The 12,857-nt window shown below is 45.6% G+C and overlaps 1 protein-coding gene across 1 annotated transcript in view; it reads right to left on the bottom strand.

Moving 5' to 3' along the window:
• TMEM135 (transmembrane protein 135) overlaps window positions 1-6,017 on the bottom strand; it is a 497,220-nt gene extending 491,203 nt beyond the window's left edge. The window contains exon 1 of the mRNA XM_040340102.1: window positions 5,781-6,017. Within this exon, the coding sequence (XP_040196036.1) occupies window positions 5,781-5,921 (141 nt within the window). The 5' untranslated portion in view covers window positions 5,922-6,017. The remainder of the gene's footprint in view (window positions 1-5,780) is intronic.
• Between the last annotated feature and the right edge of the window lie 6,840 nt (window positions 6,018-12,857).

The following is a 12,857-nucleotide window of genomic DNA, read 5'->3' as shown; positions in this document are numbered from 1 at the left end:
AAGGTCCCAATGAGCACAGTGGCCTCCATCATCCATTAATGGAAGAAATTTGGAATTACCGGGACTCTTCCTAGAGCGGGCCGCCCGGCCAAACTCAGCGGTCGGGTGGGGGCCTTAGTCAGGGAAGTGACCGAGAACCCGATGGTCACTCTGACAGAGCTCCAGTGTTTCTCTGTGGAGAGAGGAGAACCTTCCAGAAGAACAACCATCTCTGCAGCACTCCACCAATCAGACCTGTATAGTAGAGTGGCCAGACGGAAGCCACTTCTCAGTAAAAGGCACATGACAGCCACCTGGAGTTTGCCAAAAAGGCACCTGAAAGACTCTCTGAAAAACAAACTTCTCTGGTTTGATGAAACAAAGATTGAACTCTTTGGTCTGAATGGTAAGCATCATGTCTGGAGGAAACCAGGCACCGCTCATCACCTGGCCAATACCATCCATACTGTGAAGCATGGTGGTAGCATCATGCTGTGGGGATGTTTTTCAGCGGCAGGAACTGGGAGACTAGTCAGGCTCGAGGGAAAGATGAATGCAGTAATGTACAGAGACATCTTTGATGAAAACGTTCTCCAGAGAACTCTGGACATCAGACTGGGGCGAAGGTTTATCTTCCAACAGGACAACAACCCTAAGCACACAGCCAAGATAACAAAGGAGTGGCTACGGGACAACTCTGTGAATGTCCTTGAGTGGCCCAGCCAGAGCCCAGAATTGAACCTGATTGAATATCTCTGAAGAGATCTGAAAATATCTGAGCACCGACGCTTCCCATCTAACCTGATGGAGCTTCAGAGGTCCCGAAAAGCAGAATGGGAGAAACTGCCCAAAATAGGTGTGCCAATCTTGTAGCATCGTACTCAGAAAGACTTGAGGCTGTAATTGGGGCCAAAGGTGCTTCAATAAAGTATAGAGCAAAGGCTGTGATACTTATGTACATAGGATTTGTTTTTTTATTGTTAATAAATTTGCAAAGATTTCAAACAAACTTCTTCACGTTGTCATTATGGGGTATTGTTTGTAGAATTTTGAGGAAAATAATAGGATTTTTGTACTCACCGTAAAATCCATTTCTCTGAGTTCATGGACGGACACAGCAGCATTGACCTTAGGGTTATATACCTTTCCTTTCAGGAGAGACTATATAACCCTAAGGTCAATGCTGCTGTGTCCGTCCATGAACGGAAGAGAAAATAGGATTTTTGTACTCACCGTAAAATCCATTTCTCTTCCGTTCATGGACGGACACAGCAGCATTGACCTTAGGATTATATAGTCTCTCCTGAAAGGAAAGGTATATAACCCCAAGGTCAATGCTGCGGTGTCCGTCCATGAACGGAAGAGAAAATACATTTAAAGTGGTTGTATACACCTGAAAGGCAAAAGGCATAATGAGCTAGTATGCACCACATAGTAGCTCATTATGAAATACTTACCTTGGAACGAGGTGTGTAGAACTTACCTGGTCCACGCCGAGGGAGATGTCATCTTGCATCGGCGTGTCTTCCGGGTATCGCTGCTCCAGCGCTGTGAGTTGGCTGGAGCGGCGATGTCGTCACTCACGCGCATGCGCGCGGGAGACTTCATTCCGGCAAGGTCCGGCGGCTGCCGGGCCTCTAGCCGAGGATCCCCGCTACGCATGCGCCGCTGCAGTCAGTGGCGCATTGCGAGGGGAATATCTTCTAAACCGTACAGGTTTAGGAGATATTCTTTATACCTACAGGTAACCCTTATTATAGGCTTACCTGTAGGTAACAGTGGTAGTAAAGACTTTAATGCATTTTGGGATAAGCCTGCAATATAACAAAATTTGAAAAAAGTGAAGCGCTGTGAATACTTTCGGCATGCACTGTATGTCTTCACATTGCTCCGTTGCGCTTCCATGCTGGTGTTAAAAATCTTGCTTGCTGCATTTCTGGTCATAAAAAAAAAAAAACACCAAAAATGCGGCAAGAACACATCAATAGCACAATGGTAATGCACATTGTGAGAGGCTCACAGTGTGCAGTGACACCAGAGGAAGCAATTTCAGTCCAGGAGAGGAGATTGTACATAACTGTGCAAGACTCAAGGGAAGGCTTGGAGGTCAGGTTTACAAATATATATAAAAAATGATAATATATATATATATATATATACACCTTGTTTCCCCAAAAATAAGACCTACCCTGAAAATAAGACCTAGCATTATTTTCCAGGAGGGCTGCAATATAAGACCTACCCCGAAAATAAGTCCTAGTTAAAATGCCTGTAAAATCCACTCTATTACAGTATTATATAATGTACAATGTGTGTGTTTCTGTAATATAAATGCGGGGAAGAGATCTCCGGCAGGTCACAGAAGCGCAGAATGGCGCTATCACAAAGGTATTTGGCACAATTATATTACAGGAACACGCACATTGTACATTATATAATAATGTAATAGAGTGGATTATAGGATATTACAAGCATTTTAACTCAGTTCACACTGGGGATTCCTGACAGGCAGAGAGGGGTGAGAAGACAGCACAATACATAGTAAGACCTACCCCGAAAATAAGCCCTACTGTGTCTTTTGTTGGCATAATTAATATAAGACCCGGGCTTATTTTCGGGGAAACACGATATATATATATCAATAATGGAACCTGTAGGGCTCATTCACATATTTCAGTCCTGTGACACCACAATGCACTATTACACACGGATAAATGGGGGCTGTGCTACTGTTGAGAAGGAATGAATGATTCACGATTTCATAAACAAATAATATTCATGAAATAAATTAATTAATGAACGGCGGAATAAATAAAAGGATGGTTTAATAAATGAATGATAGAAAAAATAAATGAATGAACCCTGGAATGAATAAAGAATGGGTAAATAAATGAATGGCGAAAACGGATAAATGAACGAACGGTGGTATGAATACATAGATGGAGGATAGGTAAATAAATTTACAGTGGAATGAATACATACATGAAGGATGGTTAAATACATGAACAGTAGAATGAAGAAAATAAATAATAACAGAGGAATGGAATGAATAAATAAATGGTGGAACGATTGGTGCAATGAATAAATGAATGAGTGGTGAAATAAATGGTGGAACAAATAAATGAATGAGCAGAGGAATGAATAAAAGAATACTGGAATGAATAAGGAATGGTTAAATAAAGTAATGGTGGAATGAATAAATACAAGCAGGAAGGTTAAATAAAAAGTGGAATTAATAAATGGTGAAAAGAATGAACAGTAGAATGAAGAAAATAAATGAACCTGGGCTCGAATAAAGAATGGTGAAACAGATAAATGAATGAACAGTGGCATGAATAAATAAATGGAGGATGGATAAATAAATGAACAATGGAATGATTTAATTAATGAATGGTAGAATGAATAAATGAATGAGCACTGCAATGAATAAATGAACGGACAGGGAATTGAATACATTAACGAATGGTGGAATAAATAAAGGATAAAATGAATGAACAGTGAAATGAATGGTGGAATTCATAAGTGAATGAATAGTGGAATAAATAAATGAACAGCTGAATTAATAAATTAATGAATAAAGGATGGTTAAATAAACGAATGGTAGAATGAAGAAATACACAGTGCAATAAATTAATGAATGTTGGAATGAAAAATAAATGAAAGATGGTTAAATAAATAAATGAATAATGAATGAGTGACAAAATGAATGGTGGAATAAAAAAATGATTGAGAAGTGGAATTAATAAATAGAATACTGTAATGAATGAGGAATGGTTAAATAAAGGAATGGTGGAATGATCAAATAAAAGAAGGAGGGGTAAATAAACAGTGAAATTAATAAATAGTGAAACGAATTAACAGTAGAATGAAGAAAATGAATGAACCCTGGAATGAATAAAGAATGGGTAAATAAATGAAGAGTGGCATGAATAAATAAATGGAGGATGGGTAAATAAATTTACAGTTGAATGATTTCATTAATAAATGGTGGAATGAATAAATGAATGAGCACTGCAAAGAATAAATGAATGAACGAACAAGGAAATAAATACATTAACAAATGGTGGCATAAATAAAGAAAATTAATGAACAGTGGAATGAATAAATAAAATCATGGTGGAATTTATAAGTGAATGAATAGTGGAATAAATAAATGAATAGCTGAATTAATAAATGAATAAATAGTGGAATGAAACACAGAATAGTGGACTGAATAAAAGATGGTTATATAAATGAATGAATGTTGGAATGAATAAATAAATGAAAGATGGTTAAATAAATGAATGGTGGAATGAAGAAGGATGGGTAAATAAACAGTGGAATTAATAATGAGTGAAAGAATAAACAGTAGAATGAAGGAAATGAATGAACCCTGGAATGACTAAATAAATGAATGCTGAAACTGATAAATGAATGAACAGTGGCATGAGTAAATAAATAGAGGATAGGTAAATAAATGAACAATCGAATGATTCAGACCCCGTTCACTCTGGGGCGTTTTTCAGGCGATTTAGCGTTAAAAAAGTGTCTGTAAAGCGCCTGAAAGAAGCCTCATCTGCAATCCCAATGTGAAAGCCTGAGGGATTTCACACTAAAGCGCCTGAACAGTGGAATGAATAAACAAATAATATATAAAGGAAATGAATGGCGAAATGAAAAATGAATGAACGGTGGAACGATTGGCTCCCTTAGCGCACACAGCAGAAATAACCCGTCCTCTGTGTGTTTTTTTAAAGAAGCACCCCGGGTCCTGTGTTGTTCTCATTCACAATGGCGGTACCGTCTTAGCACGGAGGTTCCCAACGCAGACGCACATCTCTCCTGACTGGTGACTCTCACACTGACCATGACAGTGAATGCAGTTGTGACAACATGGGATGCAGTGACACTATAGGACACAGTGATACCATGGGAAGCGGTGACACCATGGGACGTGACACCACAGTGACACCATGGAATGCGGTGACACCATGGGACACAGTGACATTGCAGTAACACTAAAGGACACGGTGACACCATGGGATGCAGTGACACCATGGGACGCAGTGACACCACAGTGACTCGGTGACACCATGGGACGCGGTGACACCATGGGACGCAGTGACACCTCGGGATGCAGTGACACCATGGGACGCAGTGACACCATGGGATGCAGTGACACCACAGTGACTCGGTGACACCATGGGACGCAGTGACACCTCGGGACGCAGTGACACCTCGGGACACCATGGGACGCAGTGACACCATGGGACGCAGTGACACCTCGGGACACCATGGGACGCAGTGACACCATGGGACGCAGTGACACCATGGGACGTAGCGACACCTCGGGACGCAGCGACACCTCGGGACGCAGCGACACCTCGGGACGCAGCGACACCTCGGGACGCAGTGACACTGCAGTGACACCATGGGACTCGTGACACCGTGGGACTCGTGACACCGTGGGACGCGGTGACACCGTGGGACGCAGTGACACCTCGGGACGCAGTGACACCTCGGGACGCAGTGACACCACAGTGACACCATGGGACGCGGTGACACAACGGGACGCGGTGACACCATGGGACGCGGTGACACCATGGGACGCGGTGACATCAATGGGACGCGGTGACACCATGTCTGCTTCGCTGGTCATGACTGAGCCCCCCAGTGTGGAGGTTTGCCTTGCCTCCTTGTATCAGAGGTGGGACTACAACTTCCAGCAGGAAGGTCACACTGAGCTCTGTACACATCTCTCTCCTGACAGAATAATGTCCCCTCCCGGCTTCCATACTCCTCCCCTTCCCTCCCCCTCTCACCAGGTACAGGGGCGCATAGATCTTCAGGGACTCCTCCATGGCGCCCTGTGTGATCTGCAGGTAGGAGGTGAAGCAGGACGGGTTCCATGTGTGACCGATCTCATAACAGCTGTGCGGGATGGACTTGCTGAAGGCCGCCATGTTGAGGTAGAGGAGCTGTCAGGAGAAGGAGGGGGAGGAGTGGGAGAATGGGGAGAGGGGGAGGAGCCGGCAGACGACTCGGGGTTACTGCAGTGCAAAGCCCTGGACTCCTCAGGACGACGGGAACGCGCACGCACAGCGGCAGAGGGGCGGGTGCGCGCTTCCTCAGTCAGGCTCAGGCTGAGGTGATCAGTAGAGTGTGTCTTGTGATTGTACAGGAGCTGCTCCACTTTATTCCTAAATACTCCAATGTGATCCTCAATACATGTCTGGGATCCACACACAACCTAAATCACCACTGACATTACAAAGGGGACCCCCCCCCAATAAATCACCCATGACACAGGGGACCCCCTAATAAATCAGGACACAGGGGTCCCCCAAATAAATCACCTCATATGATACAGGGGACCCCCTAATAAATCACCTCCCAGGACACAGGGGACCCCCTAATAAATCATGACACAGGGGACCCCCCAATAAATCACCTCACATGACACAGGGGACCCCCCAATAAATCACCTCCCATGACAAAGGGGACCCCCAATAAATCACCTCACATGATACAGATGACCCCCAATAAATCACCTCACACGACACAGGGGACCCACAATAAATCACCTCACATGGCACAGGGGACCCCCAATAAATCACCTCACATGACACAGGGGACCCCCAATAAATCACCTCACATGACACAGGGGACCCCCAATAAATCACCTCACATGACACAGGGGACTCCCCAATAAATCACCTAACATGGCACAGGGGACTCCCAATAAATCATTACACAGGGGACCCCCAATAAATCACCTCACATGACACACGGGACCCCCAATAAATCACCTCACATGACACACAGGACCCCCAATAAATCACCTCACATGACACAGGACCCATAATAAATCACCTCACATGGCACAGGGGACCCCCAATAAATCACCTCACATGACACACGGGACCCCCCAATAAATCACCTCATATGACACACGGGACCCCCAATAAATCACCTCACATGACACAGGGGAACCCCAATAAATCACCTCACATGACACAGGACCCCCAATAAATCACCTCACATGACACAGGGGACTCCCCAATAAATCACCTCATGGACCCCCCAATAAATCATGACACTGGGGACCCCCCAATAATTCATCTCCCATGACACAGGGGACCCCAAATAGGTCACCTCACATTTATTGCTTTGTAGGAGAAGAGACAATCTCGTCAGGAAAAAAACGTTGTTTTTCCTGACGAGATTCTTGGCAAGAATCTTTTGCCACCCGAGTGTACAGACTCTCCTTTTAAAAGAACCGCGGTTCTCTTGAAAGGCAAGAACGCGGTGACATCATCGCGTATGACGAGCATGCGCTCGTCACATTCGATGCCGTCGCCACCATCTTGCTGCACCCTACCTATGCCTAGGAAGCTACCGCACATGCGTCAAAGTCATTTTGAGCATGCGCGGGTTTCCACGGTGACCAGGTAAGTATACACTCTCTCGGGGTTTCTCTGCAGGAAAACTGCCGAGAATCTCACGACGAGAAAATAGAGAACATGTTCTCTATTTTTCTCGTCTAGATTCTGAGCAGTTTTCTTGTTGAGAAACCTGAAAGCCTCGTACACACGCTCGGTTTACTCGGCAAGAAAGCTCTGCCAGCAGTTTTCTTGCCGGTTCTTGCCGAGTAAACTGAGCGTGTGTACGAGGCTACACACATTAAAGTTAAACTAAAGGCAAAATGTTTTCTCCAGTTTTGGATAGAGTGGAGAGGGGTTAGAACCCCAGACAGTTTTTATTCCTGTCTGTGCCCCCAAAAAGGAGACCCCCCCTCTCTATTTGTCCTGTTTACCATTATCAAAGTAAAAAATCCGCAAATTTGGGTTGTCCCCAGAAAAGTAATAGAGGGGAAATCTTCCAATGGGGACACTAGTTCTGGTGACATAGGTGTCCCCAAGGGGTTCCCTTAAAGGGGTTGTGAAGGTAAATGTTTTTTCACCTTAATGCATCCTACAATTACTTAACTTACTCTATTTGTGTGAAGAAAATGATAAAAATGTCACGTGTTTACAGTGTAGCATGACCGCACAATTGTCATTCAAAGTGTGACAGCACTGAAAGCTGAAAAAATGGCCTGGGCAGGAAGGGGGTTTAAGTGGTCGGAATTGAAGTGGTTAAACAGAGGATACAGCAAAAGGTCGCATTTGGATTGCTTTGCCTGCAGTCCAAATGCATCACAGATAGGACATACTGGCCCAGATTCAAGAAGCACTTGCGCCCGCGCAACCATAGTTGCGCGGCGCAAGTGCTTACTTGCTCCGGTGTAACGAGTGCTCCTGATTCAGGAACCTCGTTACACCGAATGCAGCCTAGGATGTGACAAACATAAGCCTCCTTATGCCTTCACATCCCAGGCTGCATTCTTGCGTTGGCCGCTAGGGGGCGCGGCCTTTGTGATCGGCGTGTAGTATGCAAATTGCATACTACCACCGATTCACAAAAGTTGTGCGGGCCCTGCGTACGCAAGGTACGGAGTTTCCGTACGGCGCCTTTAGCATAAGGTTGCTCCTGCTAATAGCAGGCACAGCCAATGCTAAAGTATAGCTGCGCCTCCCGCTCGCGACGTTCAAATTTCACGTCGTTTACGTAAGTGAACCGTGAATGGCGCTGGACGCCATTCACGTTCACTTACAAGCAAATGACGTCCTTGCGACGTCATTTGCCGCAATGCACGTCGGGAAAGTTTCCCGACGGAGCATGCGCTGTTCGCTCGGCGCGGGAGCGCGCCTAATTTAAATGATTCCCGCCCCCGGCGGGATCATTTACATTAGGCAGCCTTGCGCCCGGCTGCTTAGCATATTGCCCGCGCAATTTACGGAGCAACTGCTCCGTGAATCGCGGGCAAAGCGCAATATTTGCGTGGGCGCAGAGAAAAAAATTTGCTCTTTGCCCACGCAAATATTGCGCGATTCTACTTGAATCTGGGCCCCTGCATCCAAAGAAAAGCAATGCAAAGCAGGTCAAAAATAGCCTCAGAACTGCACTTCAAATCCGTGTACACAAGTCTTCACATAGACCAGCATATATTATCAAAAGCATGTTCCTTCTGAAATACGTCAGCTGACATTCATGTCAAACGAAATAAAACAAACCAGCGTGACATTTTTGCATTTTGTCAGTGTTGTCATTTTTCGTTTGGCCAGCCGATCCCATCTACATTCACTGTACCATGCGGTTTTGCATACTTTAAAAGTAGAGAGGTAAGTAAGGGTTTGGGAAGGGTCTGTAGGAAAAGTTTGAGCTATGCTTTATTTCACAGGTTGTCCTAGAGCGCTTTGTTCTCTCCTACTACCAGGGGCAGACTGACAACTCATGGGGCCCACGGGGAAATAGGAGATTATGGGGCCCACAGGGCAATAGGAGATTATGGGGCCCACAGGCAATAGAAGATTATGGGACCCCCAGGCAATAGATTATGGGGCCACACAGTATTCACACACACACGCATACAGTATACATACACAGTATACACACACAGACACACAATATACACACACAGGCCCAGATTCTCATAGGACTTACGAGGGCGCAGCGCCATGTACGCCGTCGTAAGTCCTAATCTGAGCCGTCGTATCTATGCGACTGATTCTTAGAATCAGTTACGCATAGATATCCATTAGATCAGACAGGCGTAAGTCTCTTACGCCGTCGGATCTAAACTGCAATTTTTTTTTGACCGCTAGGTGGCGCTTCCGTCGGATTCCCCGTCGAGTATGCAAATTAGCTAGATACGCGAATTCCCGAACGTCCGCGCGGCCGACGCAGTAAATTTACGACGTTTACGCTAGGCTTTTCCCGGCGTAAAGTTGCCCCTGCTATATGAGGCGCAGCCAATGTTAAGTATGGCCGTCGTTCCCGCGTAAAAATTTTAAAAAGTTACGTCGTTTGCGTAAGTCGTCCGTGAATGGGGCTGGACGTCATTTACGTTCACGTCGAAACCAATGACGTCCTTGCGACGTCATTTGGAGCAATGCACACTGGGATATTTTATGGACGGCGCATGCGCAGTTCGTTCGCCGCGGGGACGCGCTTTATTTAAATGATAAATGCCCCCTACCCACCAAATTTGAATTCCGCCGCGTGATTTACACTACGCCGCCACAACTTTACAGGCAAGTGCTTTGTGAATAAAGCCCTTGCCTGAAAAACTTGCGGCGGCGTAACGTAAATCGGATACGTTACGCCACCGCAGAGATACGCCCAGTGGACAAGAATCTGGGCTACAGTATACACACACAGTGTACATACACACACTGAAAAGGTACTCGAGAGGCGGGACAGCTATAATCTTGTGATTTAAAAAAAAAAGATTTTTACCCACTGTCCCTGGTTTTACTGAGGCGGGCAAACCTGATGGGGCCCCCTAGTGGCATGGGGCCCTCGGGCAGTGCCCGAGTGCCCAAATGGTCAGTCCGCCCCTGCCTACTACTCTACGCCTCTACTACTTATCTACCTGGCTTTTTTCTCCTCTGATTCATTAGGAATTGCTGCCTTCTAACTATTCTTGTGGTAGTATTTCCTGTTGAGGAGACTGGTCATCCCTAGCATCTTAAGCAATGGGTGACTGGTCCCCTACCTGTTCTGCAGGATGCACCTCTGTGAGGTAGGTACGTCACAGAGGCTCCACCAAAAGATGATATTAAAGTAGTTGTAAACCCTTGTTTACAACTTAATGTTACAGGTAAGCCTATATTAAGGCTTTCCTGTAGCTAAAAAGGATATCTCCTAAACCTCCATGGTTTAGGAGATATCCCTGTATTTGCATGTGCCAACATCATGCAGCACATGCGCACTTAAGCCAACTGAAGCAATGGCACCATATGCCATTGATTCAGTTTTACTGTGCCGTTATCGCGCACATGTGCGGAAGTGACGTCATCGCGGCTCCAGCCAATCACAGCGCCGGAGCCGCGAGACCCGGAAGTGACTCTGGGACAACATGTCTGCGGCCGGAGGGGGAGACGTGGATGGCTGCAGGGGCTTTGATCGAAGGTAAGTAAAACATAATCAGCTGGTATGCATACTAGCTGATTATGCCTTTGTCCTGCAGGATTTTTTTTCCGTTTTTGAATCAAGGGTTTACCTTTTCTTTAAAATACCTCATTCAGATGTCAGAGAAAAAAAAAAATTCTTCCCCTAAAGGAGCCAGGTAGGTAAAAAAAATTGAGAGCAGCCATTCTCAACCAGAGTTCCATGGAACCCTTGAGTTCCTCCAGAAGTTGATAGGGGTTTCTTGAGCTGTGGCTAATTGACCTCCCATTTGATGGTGTGTGCATAGTATCAGGGCCAAGGCCACTTGGCAGAGCCAGAAACATGACACCAATGATCTTTTTAGCTGACTGTGCCATTTTAACATGCCTATTTTAACTGCTCTGTCATGCTCTGGTGCCAAGCTGCTCTTGCATCCTGTTCCAAGGACTGTGAATACCAGCTCTTCCCACCTACAGAGTGGACATCATCAGGCAGCTGCTTGGCACTCGTGCCACTCCTTGCCTTTACACTCTCTGTACCCACCTTCTAGAGAATTAGGCAAGAGGTGCAAGAGAGGCCTCCACCACATTACAGTCTTCACCAGGTACGTGATAGGTTGAATTTCCCCTTCTGACCACCAACGTAAAAGGCATTTTTGTTTTTGAATCGAGGGTTTACTTCCTCTTTAAAATACCTCATTCAGATGTCAGAGAATCAGAGAAATTTTGTTTATCTTCCCCTAGAGGAGCCAGATAGGTAAAGAAATTGTGACCCTCTAGACTAGAGCAGCCATTCTCAACCAGACTTCCATGGAACCCTTGAGTTCCTCCAGAAGTTGCTAGGGGTTTCTTGAGCTGTGGCTAATTGACCTCCCATTTGATGGTGTGTGCATAGTATCAGGACCAAGACCACTTGGCAGAGCCAGAAACATGACACCAATGATCTTTTTAGCTGACTGTAAGGTCGCGTACACACGATCAGTCCATCTGATGAGAAAGGTCCGAAGGACCGTTGTCATCGGTTAACCGATGAAGCTGACTGATGGTCTGATGTGCCTACAAACCATAAGTTGAATAACCGATCGTGTCAGAACATGGTGACGTAAAAAACACAACGACGTGCTGAAAAAAACGAAGTTCAATGCTTCCAAGCATGCGTTTACTTGATTCTGAGCATGCGCAGGTTTTTAACCGATGCTTTTGCATACTAACGATCGGTTTTGACCTATCGGTTAGGCGTCCATCGGTTAAATTTTAAAGCAAGTTCTAATTTTTTTGACCAAAGGTTAACTGACCGATGGGGCCCACACACGATCGGTTTGGACCGATGAAAACGGTCCTTCAGTCCATTTTCATCGGTTTTGACCGATCGTGTGTACGCGGCCTAAGGGTGGCATTCTGACCACCACTGCAGGGGTTGTGTAAGGTAAACCAGATCTCCATTACTAAAAGGCCAGTGCGGATACATGCTCGTGCACATTGCACACGTGCTGATATTTATAAGCACAGGACCAATGTAATTTCTGCAGTGGCAGTTCATTGCGCAAATCTGTGCGCAAACGCTTACGCGCACACGTGCACATACCAATTAGCACTTGGCACCTAGTGGCCTATTTTAACTGCTCTGTCACTGTGAACAGTTGCTGGATGATCTTCAGCTCGTTCCTGACTTCCAAGACCTGATCTGCTGTTCCTGTTTGCTTGTGTATGACCCGGCTTGCCTTTGGACTTCGCCTCCGCTTGTTCTCTAGCTCTGTTACCCGGTTACCTTACCTTGGTTTGTTTACTGGATCTGATCTGCCTGCTGACTTAGTACCGCGTTGCCCGACTGTTACCGACCCTGGCCTATCTTCTGGACTTGCTTTGCCTATTGTTTCAGTACCTTACTGCCCGGTTGCCGCTGAC

Source organism: Rana temporaria, chromosome 2 (assembly GCF_905171775.1).
Source record: "Rana temporaria chromosome 2, aRanTem1.1, whole genome shotgun sequence".
Taxonomy (NCBI): domain Eukaryota; kingdom Metazoa; phylum Chordata; class Amphibia; order Anura; family Ranidae; genus Rana; species Rana temporaria.
This window is presented reverse-complemented; position numbering and strand designations above follow the sequence as displayed.